Genomic DNA, 16,622 nt, shown 5'->3' with positions numbered 1-16,622 from the left:
AAAAATCTGCTATCTTTTAGTGCAAATGTCCGTAGAGACAAACAAGAAGAGATTATGCAATCCCTGGGAGTATGCAATAAAATATGGAATAACAAGTATCTCGGTTTGCCATCATTGATAGGTCGCTCAAAGAAGACAGTGCTTAATTACCTGAAGGACAAGGTGTATCAAAGGATCCAGTCTTGGAGCTCTAAACTACTTTCTCGAGCGGGAAAAGCTGTCATGATTAGCAATGTACTGCAGACTATACCAGCATACACAATGTCATGCTTTATGGTCCCTAAAACTCTTTGTCAATAAATTGAAAGGCTTATGAATGCATTTTGGTGGAAATCAAAAGGTTCAAACAACAAAGGGATTCGATGGTGCGCTTGGGATAAAATCAGTATGTCAAAGAAAAAGGGAGGCCTTGGTTTTAGGAATATTCAAGGTTTTAACATGGCTTTGCTAGGTAAACAGTGTTGGAAAATCCAGATTTTATTGTAGCTTGAGTTCTCAAGGCACGCTATTATCCAAATTATCATCTTCTTCATGCTAATCATTCAGGTGACTCGAGTTATACCTGGTCAGGAATGTGGGAAGTAAAAGAAAGTATGAAACATGGTTTAAGGTGGGTTTTGGGCGACGGTCAATCGGTACATATAAAATCTGATAGATGGCTTAGAGGTCCTCAGGATTTTCGAGTCAATCGGGACCATACGTCTGTAAGCAGTACTGCAAAAGTATGTGAGTTCTTTCAGGAAAACATAAAGTTGTGGGATGAAGGAAAAGTCATGATGCATTTCAGTGAAGTGGATGCAAATGCTATATTCAATACACGGATATCAAATATGTGTATTAAAGACAGGATGGCCTGGTCCCATTCGTTTAATGGGCAATACACGGTGAAGTCCGGGTATCAGCAATGTCGCAAAAGCAATGCACAAATAGCCGGAGTGCAAGAAGCAAGGGGTTGGAATAGGATTTGGACTCTGGAAGTTCCACACAAATTAAGAATCTTCCTTTGGCGATTTTGTCGGAACAATATTTCTGTTAGAATCCTAATCAGAAGTAGAGGCATTACAGTTCTAATAGGTTGTTCTATGTGTACTGGAGACATAGAACATCTTCTGCATCTGTTTTTTGACTGTACATTCGCTAAAGAGTGTTGGCAGTTTATGGGATTATCATATAATATGTGGGATGTCGAAAATGTTGATGTATGGCTGCTTGAAAAATTCAACTCTGAGTCAGAAAAGGTGTTGATAAAGAGTGCAGAAGTGTTGTGGGGTGTATGGTTTGCAAGAAACAAATTTTTTTTTGAAAATACAAACATGACACTAGTAATAGCTATGAACTGGAGTAAGAAACAAGTAGAAGACTGGAGACAGGCGAATAAGAAGTATCAAACAAATACAGAACATTTGTCACCTTCTCCTAGATCGAATATAAAATGACAGCCTCCAAGTCATGGTGCTCTCAAAGTTAATGTTGACGCTGCAGTGACAGAAGGTCAGAACTACTTTGCAGTTGGTATGGTGCTTCGAAACAACCAAGGTCAATTCCTGACAAGGAGAGTAAAGAGATTTGCAGGTTATATATCAGTGGTGGAGACAGAAATGGTAGGTGTTATCGAAACTATTTCCTGGATTGACCAGATTCAAGTATCTCAGGTGATCGTAGAAACCGATTCTCAGCTGTGTCAATGCAATAAAAGGAGAGAACAACAATCTCCTTGAGTTAGGTAACTTGATTCAACACTGTAAGGCTTTGATCAATAGTAGCAATCAGGTGTTGGTAGATTTTGTTATAAAGCAAGCTAACAGGGTGGCACATCAAATTGCCAAAATTCCTTGTACGCTTAATGGTTTCTTAGATTTCACGTCTCCTCCATCATTTTTGTTGGAGACAATTCAGTCGGATTATTCAATAATTTAATGAAGTTTCAATTTTTGTCAAAAAAAAATTAATTTTATTTTCTAAATTAAAGAAAACAGACGAGAATCATATATAATAAACATATGTTTCATCTCATTAGTGTTTCTAGAAAAAATTTCAAATTTAAAACGGCTACAAGAGGATCTAATGCTGTCATAAATACTCGTACGGCTATCAACCCGGCTGACTTACATAGCAAATGACGTAGATCAAATGGTATAATAAATATTACCAATTCTGCTGATTTGCACAACAAATTATGCGGATCTCATGATGTCATAATTATTTGTACAACTACCAATCCGGTTGATTTCCCGATAAATGACGTAGATCGTATGGTGTCATAACTCATAAACACTCGTACGTCAGCCAATCCGGCTAAGTTTTGCAACAAATGTTACACCGGGTTAAAAATGACTGCAAATAATTTGAAATTGTTCTGTAGCTTGCAAGAACTTTAAGTCCATAGAAATCTGAGCCAAGTCCAGAGAAAGCATACAAATATAGTTTTTTGGGCAGAATAGAGTGAACTTGACATTATTCAAGCAATTCCTCTTCATTAGGCGTGAGGTTTTCAAAGGTGATGATTATTCTAGTCTCGTGTACTCGATCAGCTTGTGAGGGGACCGGTAAATTTCTACCAGTGTCCAGTACAAGATCTCTTCAACTTCAAGCTCACCCTCTGCTCTTGCTGCATAGATTTTTTCACAAATAGCTAGCAATCTGCATCAACATAAGTATGATAAACTCGACCGTGGTATTGGGTTCCTATCCCATCTCTACAATTAATAATACATTGTATACTCTATATTTGTATTTCGAACCTAGTTTCTGACTGGTCGTTTAAGACTTTCTGTTGACATTTTAAGATAATATAAATTAATATTAGTAAGTACATACTATATGTCCTATATTCATCACATAACACATTTCTGGTCACATTTTTAAATCATTAAATCTTTAAAATTAGTATATATGGCAACAAGGAGTTAAGCATGCAAGTATAACCTAAATTAGTGCAGACATTAGTTTCGATGTATTTTGGCTCAATGTTACAATATAAGACGTCTGAGACTCAAACTTCAAAATGTGAAAAAATAAATTTTCTTAAAAGGTCTCTATCCCAGCCGCTAACTGCTGCAACTGTGCCAGGTGTTTAAGGATTATGGGCAGTGGCGGAGCCAGCCATAAACTGTGGTGGGGGCCAAAAAAATTTCAAATTAAAACATTAGGAATCTGCAGATTTCATACCTTTTACTTGGAATTCTATCTATCTTGTTGCTAAGTCATGTTTTGGCATAAAAGATTGCTAAACTATAAACACACCATGAAATCATTGTTGATGAACATCCGGACAGTGCTAAACAGAGTAGCAAACAAATGTTTGTACAATTGATTCTCCATCACCAGCGGAAAATCAATAACCTGTTTTGCTTATGCTGCAAGAGTCAAGAGGTGGTGTTGCTTAACTAGGTTATAATCCTTAGATTAATATCTATAAATGTATTAAAAAATTATAAAGTCTAGTGGGGTCCGGTGCCCCCACCAGCCTCAAGCTGCATCCGCCCCTGATTATGGGCCCGTTTGGCTGCTAAAAAATAAGTAATTTATTGACTTATAAGTCTGTAAGTACTTATAGACTAGTGTTTGTCGACCCAACTTATAAGTTAAATTTAGAACTTATAAGCTGATAAGTTAAATGTTAGTAACGACGTACTTTTGTCAACTTATTTTGATTTTTCACTTTTTTATTAATTTTTATTTTAAAATTTATGTTTGTAAATGTTATTTAAATTTAAAATTCACGAATTAAGAGAATTGTATTTGAAAATTATTTATTTTAGTTCATTAAGTAAAAAAAAAATCTGACTTCTAAGTAAATTATCCAAAAACTTATATAACTTATAAGTTTTTATGTACTTATCATTTATAAATTAGTTGTGCATTTTAAATCATAAATTACTTATTTTAAGATTTTATTATATCCTTGTTTTGAAGAATAACCTATTTCCCGCCTATATATTTTCTAGAGTATTGAACTGGTACCGTACACAATGCATAAACTGAAAGCAAGTAGAACAGAAATGTTAAGTTTGTTTACCTGTCACATGAAGGAAGATTTTCATAAGGAATTCTCATTCTTAGATCTGAACACTGCAGTCTGATGAAGCGACCTACTGCCAAGACAAATGTAATGTAAAGACTCCAGATGCTGAATTTGCTGAGCGTTTCTCCGATAATGCCCTCTACAAAGTGTTTACAATAATTGAATATGTAAAGGGAAATTATGATATATTCACATATTCTTTTATGTTTTCAAATGAAACCGCAAAATTCCTACAAAATCAAGATACAGACAGACTTACGTGGTGTTTCCTCTGAGACAATAATGGCCATTGGTCCGGCCAACTCTCCACAACCAGTTATAACTGAAGCGTCTACATCGTGGAAGGACCACCACTTCGGATTTCCATGATGCATGGAAAGATCACCACTAAACATATTTACCTGCACGTGCTTTGTCTTAGTGGTTTAACCAAACCTAAATTGGCAACTACCAAATATATCTATATATATATATATATGCAATATCCAATGACATCAGGAGTAATGTAATATTGAACAATATCTATCACTTACCTCTTGTTCAAGAAGCCGAACATCACCGGATCCGGTGACTCGGAAATATTTTGGGTATACATTCCTTATCCTTATATTACTAACACTACCATTTAGTACTCCTATTACTTCCGCTGCTCTTGGTAGATCATGTTCATGAATATGCAAATCATACTTCACAACTTCCTTTCCTTTTGGCCTATTCCTTGTAAATTGCCAAGAAAATACAAATTTCATACTCCTCTGAAGAGATTTAGAAAATTTATTTTGAACAACAGGAGGAACAAGCCATGAGGTGCTTGCATCAGCTTGGCAACATATTAACTGGATATCTTGCTTGTTGTATTCAGACAGATAACCATGAGGATCTAGATCAACATTTGCATCAACCTTATCCCAGGAAATCTTTTTGCAAAGAGTGGTTTGGAAAATATTCAGCATTCCACCTAGTGCGTGTAAATCTATCTGAACACTGGCATCTTTGATTGGATTTGCAATGTTTGATGGATTGCCACTGCTGTACATCTGCCAAGCAATATGGAGGATTGAAAATAGTTAAATATATATATATATATATATAGAAGGAATTGCATTTACTAATTACTACCTTGAAACCTGTAACTATAGAACAACACATACGTCATGTTAATTAACATACGCCTAATATGAAATAACAAAAACAACTAATTTTCAGATTACAGTTTCATGCAGTAAGAGACCCGCATCATAATATCATTAAAAATCTTAAAGGAAAAAAAAAGATGTATTTTCTTGTATTAAATAAGTTTCGGGACTCAAAGGCAAATAGTACGTTCAGATTATAGCAACAGCCAACACTGTATAAAACCACATTAAGAGATTTTTTCAGACTATTTAGATCCAAAAGTCATACCAGCATAGGTGCCCATATAACAAATAGTAAAACCAGGAATACACATATCCCGTTGCAGAATTTAGTCATTTTTGGTTGCTTTTGTCCTTGACGATGTTTAGCCCTGTTCAAGTCCACGTCGCATTTGACAAGAAAGAGACTAGAATATATATCCTCCAACTATAAAAAATACAAAGAGGAGAAGTATATATTAGACTCATAAAAACACTGCAATGATGAGATTTGATATGGTAGTTGAACATATAGCACAAGCATATACGATGACAGTCTGCTGTCGGTCAGGCTTGAAGCATTCACAAATCCTATAATATAAGAATGCTATGAACAGAAAAAGAATTTTACAATACTGATTTGATTTCTTGTGGTATGGAATGTATATCCATCTGAAGAAGAGAATTAGAATTAAATGCATCTGATCATGAGTATTTCTAAATTCTCAGTGGTTTTCCTCAGTCATAAATTGAATCTATAAAACCTTGGAGTTCGGAAGTTGTAATATATATACACACATAACATTGTATGGGTATGTGCCAATGGCTAATCACCATTAATGAAAAAAATCACAATATTACTGCAAACAAAGAAATATTACTACAACAGGAAGGCTCCAGCCGCTATATACCAAAAGGACTAATTAGAGACACAGAGAAATGAACAAATCAACTTCCAAATGGAGGTAACTGAATTTTTGCTTAAATATCAATAATGTAAAAATCTAAGTGACTCACCTTTAACCAGTCATACATGGTCAAAGATGTACTTGTACAAGACCAGTCCAGTACGCATCTCAATTCATATAGGAATGGTAAAGCACGGTACACTCGAAAACCCAAAAAAGTAAGTTGTGAGATACTAGCTGTCAAAAACTGTCGATACAAAGTACTTTCACGAGGAATTCCATAACGAATTTGTGCAGCCTGTAGTGCAAGAGATATTGCCTTCGTGAGAAAGATAGCGCGGAGTGCCAATCGTCCTGCACGCTGGTGTGAAGGCGCCATGTTCCAAGCATATTTCATTGCAGAATACGTAAAAAGCACCAGGGTAAAAAGATAAAAGATGACTTTTCCCGTGGCAAAAGAACAGAGATAGATTATACGATCAAGTACAATCAGGGAAAATAGTATCTGCGTCATAATAAAATTTAAACAGAAAACAGAAATCAGCTTCATATTTATTGCTATATCAATTTACAAGCTTGCACCCTATAGCTAAGCTACATGAACTCTCCATGGACCCGGAATATCAGTGAGCATACTCCACTCTCTGATAAATTTTGGAGTGGTAATATGGAAGACAATTTTTCCATTGTAAGACTTTACGCGGAGTTGAGGACCATTTGGGTTGGACTATTTCTAATTAACATGCCTGACTCGACATTTATGTTAGAATATAGTATATCCGGTAGGCCTTCCTCTAACTTAACATGGTATTAGAGCTCATTTTGGAAGAGACTCCCTACCACCGATTTATGGCTCTGATTACAAAGCTAAATGACGAGTCCATAAGATATTAGAGCAAGGCCCAAAGTGGATCTTATATTATATTAAAATTTCAAACAATTAAATCTAAGTGCATGTAATTTACTTTGGCTGATAACTGGCCAGTTTTCTGTTAAACATCTTGTAGCAGATAACCATGCCACTCAATTACCAAAATCTAAAGCGACAAAAATCAAGCACAAGGAGGCTGTCGTCTATATTTTATTTGTTGCATATGTCATTAAGTGATAGTATAAACATTGCAAAAATCTATTTGTTTTTCTTAACCCTGCAAAAGAAAAATCATATACATGCTTGACATTTTATCAGAACAAAAGGCATACATATGTATTTAACATTTTATAAATTATCAGAACGGGACAGTTTATAACATCATCCATTGGGATCAATAGTGAAGAGTCAGAATGTCAGAGAGCATTAACACATGTCTGGCATATCACATATCAACACACAGTTCGTACTCTATTAGAAATACATATTCAATTGATAGAGTGGGCATTGCTCTTGAAGGGATAGAACTTAACAGAGAATAATATATTCAGACGTCTTTCATTAGATAAAAATGTATGCAAGGTTGAGAGGTGTACCAGCAAGATTAAGACAAATTCTTTGGGAAACTGATCTTCTAATTGGTAGACTTCAAAAAACTCGCTTTTGTTTTTTATGACTGATTCATAGAATATCGCAACCAAGAAAAAAACAGTCAACTCTGCGCAAAAAACATAGGCATACAGATCAATCTCTCGCTTCCCTCCACCAATAACAGATAATACTGGATATGGAAATCCTACATCTTTTAACATTCCAGCACATTGAGCATCTAAAATCTCATTGGCTACATCAGCTGCTGGAGTTAATGATTTGGACCATTCCTCCGGCACAGGTTCTGATGGGGATGCATACACAACTTCAAAAACGGCCAATGCGTTGTTAAGGTTTTCCGTACTTGTTTCGATGCTTTGTATACGAACTCTACTTGCTAAATGGGAACTATCCTGATCTCTTTCTTTGCATCTCAAATCATAAGAGGCTTCGAGTAATCTGTTTATACCTGATTCAATTCTCTCTGGCTGTATACCATCATCTGGCCACAAGTTAACCTCCATTGAGAGCTCAACAAAGTATGGTGGGGCTTCAGCTCCTTTAGTTACTGAATTCCAATACCTGGACATGCTTTTAATTACAAATTGCATCTTACCCTGAAGTCGTGTATATTGTCTCTCCCGCCAAGATATATTTTCCGAGGACTCTTCCCAGGGTGAAACTCTTTTCTTCTGAGAACTGAATTCTGTAACTGAACCCCATCCACCATCTCTTGCAGATATTGAAGACTGAAGGAGTGTAAATATGTAAAGTAGAAAAAGTGGCCATATACTGATAACAAATGATGACTAGATTTCGTGATCAGGAAATCCAAGTTCCTTAAGGAAGCTAAAATGAATGCGGAAACCACAATGCTGAATAATGATTTGATAAAGATACTGAAGTAAAATACATACTTCACTGTAAACTAACATCATTACCCAGAATATGTAGCCAGGTCCAGTGTTCACACACAGGGCAAACAGATATAGAGCGGCAAGGTACACCGTAGAAAGCAAACTGAAGTTCCACAAGAACATCAACACAAACAAACAGTAGCAGACAATGTCATTATTTGATCGAATTTTGGCCAACATATAGTAGAATATGACTGATATTCTTGGTTTTTGAACATGCGTTACATTCTGGGTTATATTTTTTTCACTGGAAGATTGAACAGAAAGTGTTTGCTCAGATGGTTCATCTCCTGTATATTGATTTTCTAATTCATAATAGATATCATTCTCTGATGAGCAATCAAGTATATCTGGTTCCTCATACTTTATATTTAAATAGTTCACGAGATTGGAAACTGCTTTATTGCCTAAAGATTTTACATGAGAAACACCATGGCCAAAAAGATTTGCAGCTGAGGCTAATCGGTTTTTCTTTCCTTGAAAATGTCCCTCATATGGTTTTTCTAGATCCCATAATTCTATACTAGAGGATCTATCCTTGAGTTCATTGCTTTCCTGAGGAGAACCCAATGATTGTTCTGGAGAATCCTCTTCGAAAGGACTTCTTTTCACACTTGCTAAAGATTTATCTTGCAAAGAGTCTTCATTACACATCTTACAATCATTTTCCTCCTTGTTAGAGATCTTAGTTTTCTTATACAAGCTAAGCAAACTCTTCTTCCCAGTATCCTCGCTTTTAGATAGGGTATCACCACTGTTTGTATGCATGCTCATGTTGTGAAGCTGCATTTGAAGGCTAAACATTTCTGATTTCATCTTCTCCACTTGTGAATTACGAAGACGCTTCTGTTCTTCAGATTTGCGTATGTGATGCAGCTGTGCTATCTTCCAAGAGGCTCTTTTCTCCTGTTCACGCACAAAGCCATCAAGTTGCTCAGCATGAAGATATTTTGCCACATAATCAAATTCTTGGGATGCAAACATGTATGACTGCAAAGACACCAACATAAATATGATAATCTCCACTAAAGCAGATCTTGATGTGATTCGAAACCCATAATCGTACTTATAGAACCCAATCACTTCATATATGTAATTAATTGTTTCACATTTCTCCTCATTGGAATCTCCTACGAATGGTGATTGATAGGCGAGTGAAAATACAATCACAGCAAAATTATACATTCGCAAGAACTTGAAGATCTTATTCTTCTTTTTCAATATTTCGAGCCTCATTCGAAAGAATGCTAAGGCAAAGGCTAGGTAGCCAAGGTGTAGAATGTCATATTCGAGAGTTCCTGTGATCATAATTAAAGCAAGAACAAGATCCAGCAAGTGACAATAACCATAAAGTCTCAGATAATCAAACAGAGTCCACATGCTTTTTGTATCAAACGAGAGATCACCTAACAGAGATGTTTGTTTCATTTTCTGATACATGTGCAACACTGACGGACCAGACAAGTTATCAGCACGGAACTTGAAACATGCTAGCATGAAAACCATAAAATAGCTGATGAGCATACGTGGGTCATCAACTATAGTTCCTGCATGTACACAACAAAATCAGAATGTTAAAAATTTTGTTATCATATCAGACAAAAGGACTATATAAATTTTTTGAGGAAATGAGAAGGGCAATCGTCCAATGTTGTTTAGTACACTCATATTAGTAGTAATTAATGCTATGAAAAATATGCAACACCAATTCACCTAAGCATGCTATTAAATATAGAATTGAAATTGAGAAACATGTGCGGCCATACAGCTGAAGAAAAGCTACCTAACCAACACTTTCTGCAGTAGTCGAAGAGTAGATCAGAGTTTTTCCAGCAGTCATGACATGCCATATTTTCCTCACTAGGGTGCTGCTGTTTCCATGATGTTATATTTAGCCAGATGGACAAGTATTCAAGGGTAAGAACCAATGAGAAAGACAGAACGAATATAGGCCACAATTTCCGGATGACATGCCTAGGTATAAGCACAAAGACAGCAAGAGAACCAATATATAGCAATGATATGACATTCAAAACGGCAAAACTAGCAAGAACTAATGCAATCATGTTAATTTCCAGGCCAAAAATACTGAAAATATTCTCCAACATATATTTCATATATAGCTTTAGCTTGTCTTTCTGCATTTCTTGCCTCTCCTTTCGCATTAAGACAACCCATCTTCTATTCCATTTATGATTTTCTTTAGAGTTGTCACGACTATTATTATAGGAATAAGTTCTGGTGTAACTCTTTCTTTCCATGCTTTCAGTTTGAAGATCTACAGGCTCCGAAACTTGAAACATATCATCACTTATATAATGCAAGGAATTTCTTGTTGATTCTTGTTCCTTTTCCAGGAGTGGACTAACATCTACAGAAACATTACAAGTACCTGGACCAGAAGGAACTCTATCCGGTATTCTATTTGTTGTTCGAGATGAAGTGAGCTGTTCTTCACAATATTCTTTATGTACATGGCTGTGAGACAAAATATCCAACCAATGAAAAACATTATACTGAAGTACACATGCCATGATAACCAGAACTTCCCCTCTCATCCCAGATTCCAAGCCAAAAAATCCAGGTTTAAACATCTGCAAGCCCAAAATAGAAGACAGATAAGAGTTCCTTTGACCAGGAAACATCTCAGCATCTTCACCCCACATCTGGAACAGATAAAGAACCATCAAAACAAACCCGGAATAAACTAAAAAGAATTTTGATGCTACTCGAGAAGATTTTGGAATAGCTGAGGAAATGACCATCCCAAGAAGATACACAAAACCAAATGCACTTATATGGGACAACGACGCATAAAACAAGGCGAGAAGCAGTATTTTCTCACTATGCCATATTAAAAGGCGTTTGAAAATCGATACGGTTCCAAAATGTGTTGCTGTAAAATCATCCATAGTGTAAGAATTGTCAAGGCTCCTTTCAAAACTGTATAATTGGATGACAATTAGAATAGCCAGAGGCTCCCAGACATTTCTCAACAGTGAAGCATTCGGATCATAACCAAAGGCTTGATAAAGATTTATCTTCCCAGAAAACCATTTCTTGAAGCTGGGGAAGACACTGAGGCAATAAATGAGAGCAAACACTGCAACTGCATACAATTTTAATGGAAACCATAGATGCCTTATTGTCTTTCCAACAAGTTGTCTTCCGTTCATCCATAGTAAAAGAAAGAATAGGTAACCGAATGATGCATAATTAGGTGTTACAAGATAAATCGTAAGAAGCACAGTCAGACAAACGATGTAGGTTCCGCATGATCGATACGCAGAGTGAATCTTCAGTCCAATGTCGTTTATATACAATGCTATCTCACTATCTGAAAATGGCGTATACACTTCTAGTTACCAAAATTGGTTATGCTCATGTATACCAGTCAAATGCAGGAAAAAGAAGTTATCATAGTTAACATAGTATGTCATTTTCACCAACTTTAAACCAAATTCATATTTGTAGACCTGATGTGAAAATAAGATCAAACACTAAAAAGCATTAATAGTATTTTACTTGTAAAAACATAATAATTTGGTGCATGTCATTTTGGTGTTAATTTCTGTTCTTGATAATAAAATTATGAAATTTTTACTAGACAAATATACACAATTTATATAAAGCATAATGTTCCTAGAGTTGACAAGTACCACTAACTATAGCATATTGATAAAGACTGATTAGTAGTTGTTAAGTAAGAACTTGAGATTCATGAAAAACTAATTGCTCTGCTGTTTGCATAGTCAAATTTAGGCATTATGCAATCATACCATGAGAAGAATTATGGCATCCGCACTCTTGAAATGTTGAAAAATAGACAGATGAAAGAAATGATCTCTTCAAACCAGCTTTCAATATATTCCACCCTATTGGAGGGAAAGGACTATCTTGTACAACTGCTGAATACGATAAGAACATGTCGAACCCATTATTACAAATGGAACAAAAGCACGCCAGGGCAGCAATTTTCAAAAATTCCACAAAGCTAGTATGCTGCAGAAGACCTACAACATTATTGAAAAAATTCAGATATAGAAGTACAAACTCATGAGAATTGTTAAGAATTAAATAAGAAATCACTTTAAGTGATCAAAAATCATTTTGGGAGAGTATATTATAAGTAACTATGTATACATGAAAGGTATTCACTTATCAAATGATTACCTAACTGTGATAAAATTTCAACAGCCACCCCGGTTCTTTGTTCAACAACTTTAGAGATCAGATTCATGTCAAGGATGTACAGTAGAGAAAAGTGAACTTCGCAGAAAACGATCAAGGATTGACGAGTCTTTCTACCGATAGTGTGGCTCAACAAATAAAGCATAAAATATATCACTGAAACATAGAGGAGAAATTAGACCCATTAGAAGAAACAAGTTTGATGTTTCGGTTCTTTTCTTGACTATATTAACAGTGTGCTGGTTTTAAAAAACCTTTAATCAACAAAGGTTAGCAATATTACACTTTGGTGGAAATTGATAGAGTACAACTTAAGATCTGATCAAAAGTAACATGAATACATACATTCTGACCTCTAAGTCAACTTACTATATAGAGCGTGGACAAAACCATGCCTGGATGCAATTGAAAAAATCAGCACAAGCACTATAGCACGAGATCCCTTGCGCAACATCCATGCTACAATAGCAACAATCAATACTGCTGTCTCTTCTTTCTCTGAATAAGGAGAACAATTTCGTTTCATCAGTAATATAAGAAATATTTAGACCACAGCAAACTAAGCTATTTACAGACTCTAAACTGCAGAGAGGAGAAAGCGATGAACATTGTGAATATTTGGCATGGTTGTTTTATTTTATTAAAACAAAAATTAATCAAGGTCTGTGCCACAATGATTGCGGGAAACCTAGAAGTGCTGAAAGAAACAAAAGATATCTCATATTTAGGCATTTGTTTGGAACCAGTAGATTTCATATTTGCATTAAAGTATACATGGTATTTCATGTTCAGATCTTTAAAAACGTGTAAAGGCCCTTTTAATCACAATTAGAAGGTAAAATGCCCAGTATATCAAAATATGAAAAAATGGCCCTTACCATCACTTATAAACGCAAGATTAAGTCACGTTTCTAAAAAAAATTCAAAACAGTGATTCTGTTACTGGGCTGGACCTTGGACTTTGCTGGAATAATTCAATTTTGTGGTATAAACGCAATTTGTACTTGCGTTTTCATTTTTTTTATTTTTTTCCCCAAACCTAACGCATACTCTACTTGCGTTTTTAAAGAAAAGTAAAAGTTTTATTCACTAAATACAAGGGTAATGCATTATTAAAATGCCATTTTCAAAAACGCAATTTAAAGATTCTTTTTATGTGATAAAACAGGCCATTTTTTAGATTGTGAGATTTTGGGTCATTTTAATTAAAATTGTGATAGAAAGGGTCATCACCCTGAACACAATCTCATGCACAAGTAAAGTAACGTTTTAGTACTTCAGTTGAAGCACTTTTGACGTAAGTAGTCTAGAACAACGAAATTGAGAGGGCAGATGGTACCGTTGGTGACTCAAAATAAATGCACACTCTCCAGTACCTTAAAACCAATATTTTACATCTGTTTGTTTACTAGTTCCACAAAAAGTATTAAAATTAGTATGTAATGGTTAATTGAATTTATCTAGTGGCGTTGTAGCAGATTTAGAACAATAAATTTGAATAAAGAATGTTACTGACCTCTAATCGAACAGTATCCATTCTCCGGCTGCTCATCCTTATCAGACAAGTACAGGAAAACAGAGCTGTTAACAAGAATACTCATGCCTACGAGAATTCCTAGACAAAATTGTGTAAGAAGTAAAGATCCTGGAACAGGGTAACGCCATAATCCTATAGTTTCCCATACTTCTATGTCCTGTAGTAAAGGTATTTAATTTTATAACAGGGTCCTCGACTGCTCATTCAACAAGTCAATAAGACCGAATCTATCCAACAATAAGCAATAAAAAAAGTACCTCAAGTATTTTTTGACCTAAAATTGTGAATGCCAGATTGAAGATGTACGTACTGGTAGCCCACAGCAGAACAAAGACTAGAAGAAAGACATTTAGCCGGTGCAAGGAAAGTAAAGACGGGCAGCTATACAAAAAGTAGCCAAGATAAGCAAGTAATCCAAATGAACATATGCTGGCATACTGGATGCTCCAGAATGAAAGAGCAAACAAGGAGATCTGTCACATTCAAAACAAGAATTTATGAAATGTAGTTACAAAAACAAAATTAGAAAATGGATAAGTGTACTCCATGAACAGAGGAGACAAACTTTATGAGCCATAATTTCCCTACATTTTAATCTATGTTTAATATGCATTAAAAAAGAAATGAGAGCCACACACTATGTAAGCAATTCGAACTCTTAAAATGAATAGTAGGAAACGAGAACTAGGTTTAATTGCAAACAGACATGAAGCTGAGTGTCTAGTAGTGGAAAATGGCTGCCAGTATATATATATACTTGAGAATATAAGACGAAAAAAACTCTGGGTTGAGGACATTTATAAAATGCCAATAGTGCACGGTGCATATCTAAGATACTTATCAAATTTATGAGATAAAGAACTAAAATAAGCATTTAGGGGACTAAGCACAGTTCAAGCTATTCAAGGAAGCTTTAAAAAAAAAATCTCCTACCAGAACCAGAGTACTATCTAATGAATTAAAAGCTTTGACTGCTTAAAACCTTTATCTATAGTACAGCAAAAAAGGCACTTCCTTCCACGAAATATTAATACAACACCAAGAAAATCTTAGGCTTATCATCCAAAATCTAGTCCACAGGATATCAGCATAAATCAGTTAAGTTCTGTTTCCTGAAGCAAATCAGAGAAAAAAAATACACTTAAGCATGTACTTTCGAAATACAGTACAATATGTACTGTTTAAGCACCCACCGGATATCCATAAGTAAAGCAGTTGATAGTAAATGTCCGGAACACTGCTTTTCGTAGTAAAACGTTGGTGTGCCTTGCACCGGATCTGTATATAGTACATAATAATAATTAAACGTGTATGGATATTAGTAGCTGACTAGATCAAGCAACTGCAGTTTAATACTTTAATTTGTTTTAAGAGAAATGTGTACACTATATTAAAAATCCTCTACATTTCTTATCCTCCCCGCCTCAGAATCTTGCTGACAACCTCTTTACATTACTCTACATACCCCTCTTCAAACCGTCTCAGGTTTATAACGGCTCCTCATCACCACAAATGTTAGGTCACGTCATCCGGCTTAAAGTTTGTTCAATATTTGTAATGTGTTCAATTGAGAACTATATTGCATCAAACTACTGATTATTCAGAAGGCATACACTGTAGTAGATACCTAAGCATATCAGAGGTGGTGAACTGATAATAAATATTTCATCTAGAACAACTATTTATATTTTCTGTCTCTATAAAGTCATGATCTGGCATGGTCGACCAGTCATTGATACTAAAGGTTGAGACCTTTTCTTAATAAAACCTAGGACTCCGAAATACATGCTTGAAGTTGAAGATTTCTCAACATAATATACTGTTACGTCGCTATTAATAACATCCTCCGCCTCCCTTCTCATTTAATATTTCCCCTCTAGCCCTCCCCATTTTGTCTTACATTTATAACTGGTAAAAGCCGGAAACACTTATAAAAATGTCACAGATAGATGCAGATGACATTAGATACCTATACTCATGGATAAGAAAATGCTTTTTCGGAATAAGCTGCTCAGTAATGCTACTCCCATTCATGGAGAGAATGACATCCATCTCCAGTAGATCACACCTGATGCTGCAAAGCTGAAAGAGTGACAATTATGCTACTTGTGCCTACAAATCAATAACTCCAAGCATGACAATATTAAAAGGCACACAGTAATTTAGTTGCAGATATCTATCCAGAATAGAAAAAAAAATCTAACTATTAGAAATGATCCCCATATTGAGTAACATATTACAGATGGAATCAGTATTTTTTAAGAGTGTGAAAGGCCAGAAAAAGGTAAGAAGGCAATCTCATAGGTCCATATCAAGGAATTATTAATGTCCAATAATCAAATATAGGCCCTGATATACAGGCACATTAAAAGTTTTATATAGACAATATGATAAACTGAAGGTGTATACATATTTTCAGCTTTACAACTGAATTTGCAAAACACTCTAGCCTCCATCACCAGTCATTC

The 16,622-nt window shown here is 35.3% G+C and overlaps 1 protein-coding gene across 2 annotated transcripts; it reads right to left on the bottom strand.

Annotated features, from left to right (window-relative positions):
• Positions 1-2,134: 2,134 nt before the first annotated feature.
• LOC141696766 (piezo-type mechanosensitive ion channel homolog) lies at positions 2,135-13,296 on the bottom strand. Of its 2 annotated transcripts, XR_012564485.1 has the most exons (11): positions 12,987-13,296; positions 12,600-12,773; positions 12,206-12,439; positions 10,210-11,763; positions 7,515-9,973; positions 6,157-6,552; positions 5,429-5,587; positions 4,558-5,061; positions 4,284-4,425; positions 4,019-4,163; positions 2,135-2,640 (listed from the first exon to the last, which is right to left on the bottom strand). XR_012564485.1 is itself a non-coding variant. In XM_074500892.1 (5 exons), the coding sequence occupies exons 1-5, from the start codon at positions 13,141-13,143 to the stop codon at positions 8,319-8,321; spliced, it is 3,774 nt and encodes a 1,257-aa protein (XP_074356993.1). In that variant the 5' UTR covers positions 13,144-13,296; the 3' UTR covers positions 7,427-8,318. The 2 variants fall into 2 exon arrangements, 1 of the variants encoding a protein (XP_074356993.1); XM_074500892.1 differs by lacking the exons at positions 2,135-2,640; positions 4,019-4,163; positions 4,284-4,425; ... (1 more) ...; positions 5,429-5,587; positions 6,157-6,552 and having other exon boundaries at positions 7,427-9,973.
• Between the last annotated feature and the right edge of the window lie 3,326 nt (positions 13,297-16,622).

Source organism: Apium graveolens, chromosome 11, assembly GCF_009905375.1.
Source record: "Apium graveolens cultivar Ventura chromosome 11, ASM990537v1, whole genome shotgun sequence".
Taxonomy (NCBI): domain Eukaryota; kingdom Viridiplantae; phylum Streptophyta; class Magnoliopsida; order Apiales; family Apiaceae; genus Apium; species Apium graveolens.
Note: the sequence above shows the minus strand (reverse complement) of the source record. Positions and strands in the feature narration are given on the sequence as shown.

What these genes read in the sequence shown, in the direction of transcription:
- LOC141696766 (XM_074500892.1), bottom strand. Translation starts at nt 13,143, where the DNA reads ATGAAACGAAATTGTTCTCCTTATTCAGAGAAAGAAGAGACAGCAGTA. An exon ending in TGAAATTTTATCACAGTTAG is followed by an intron (nt 12,440 to 12,599) that starts GTAATCATTTGA and finishes ATAATGTTGTAG; the next exon opens with GTCTTCTGCAGCATACTAGC. An exon ending in CTGCAGAAAGTGTTGGTTAG is followed by an intron (nt 9,974 to 10,209) that starts GTAGCTTTTCTT and finishes GTGTACATGCAG; the next exon opens with GAACTATAGTTGATGACCCA.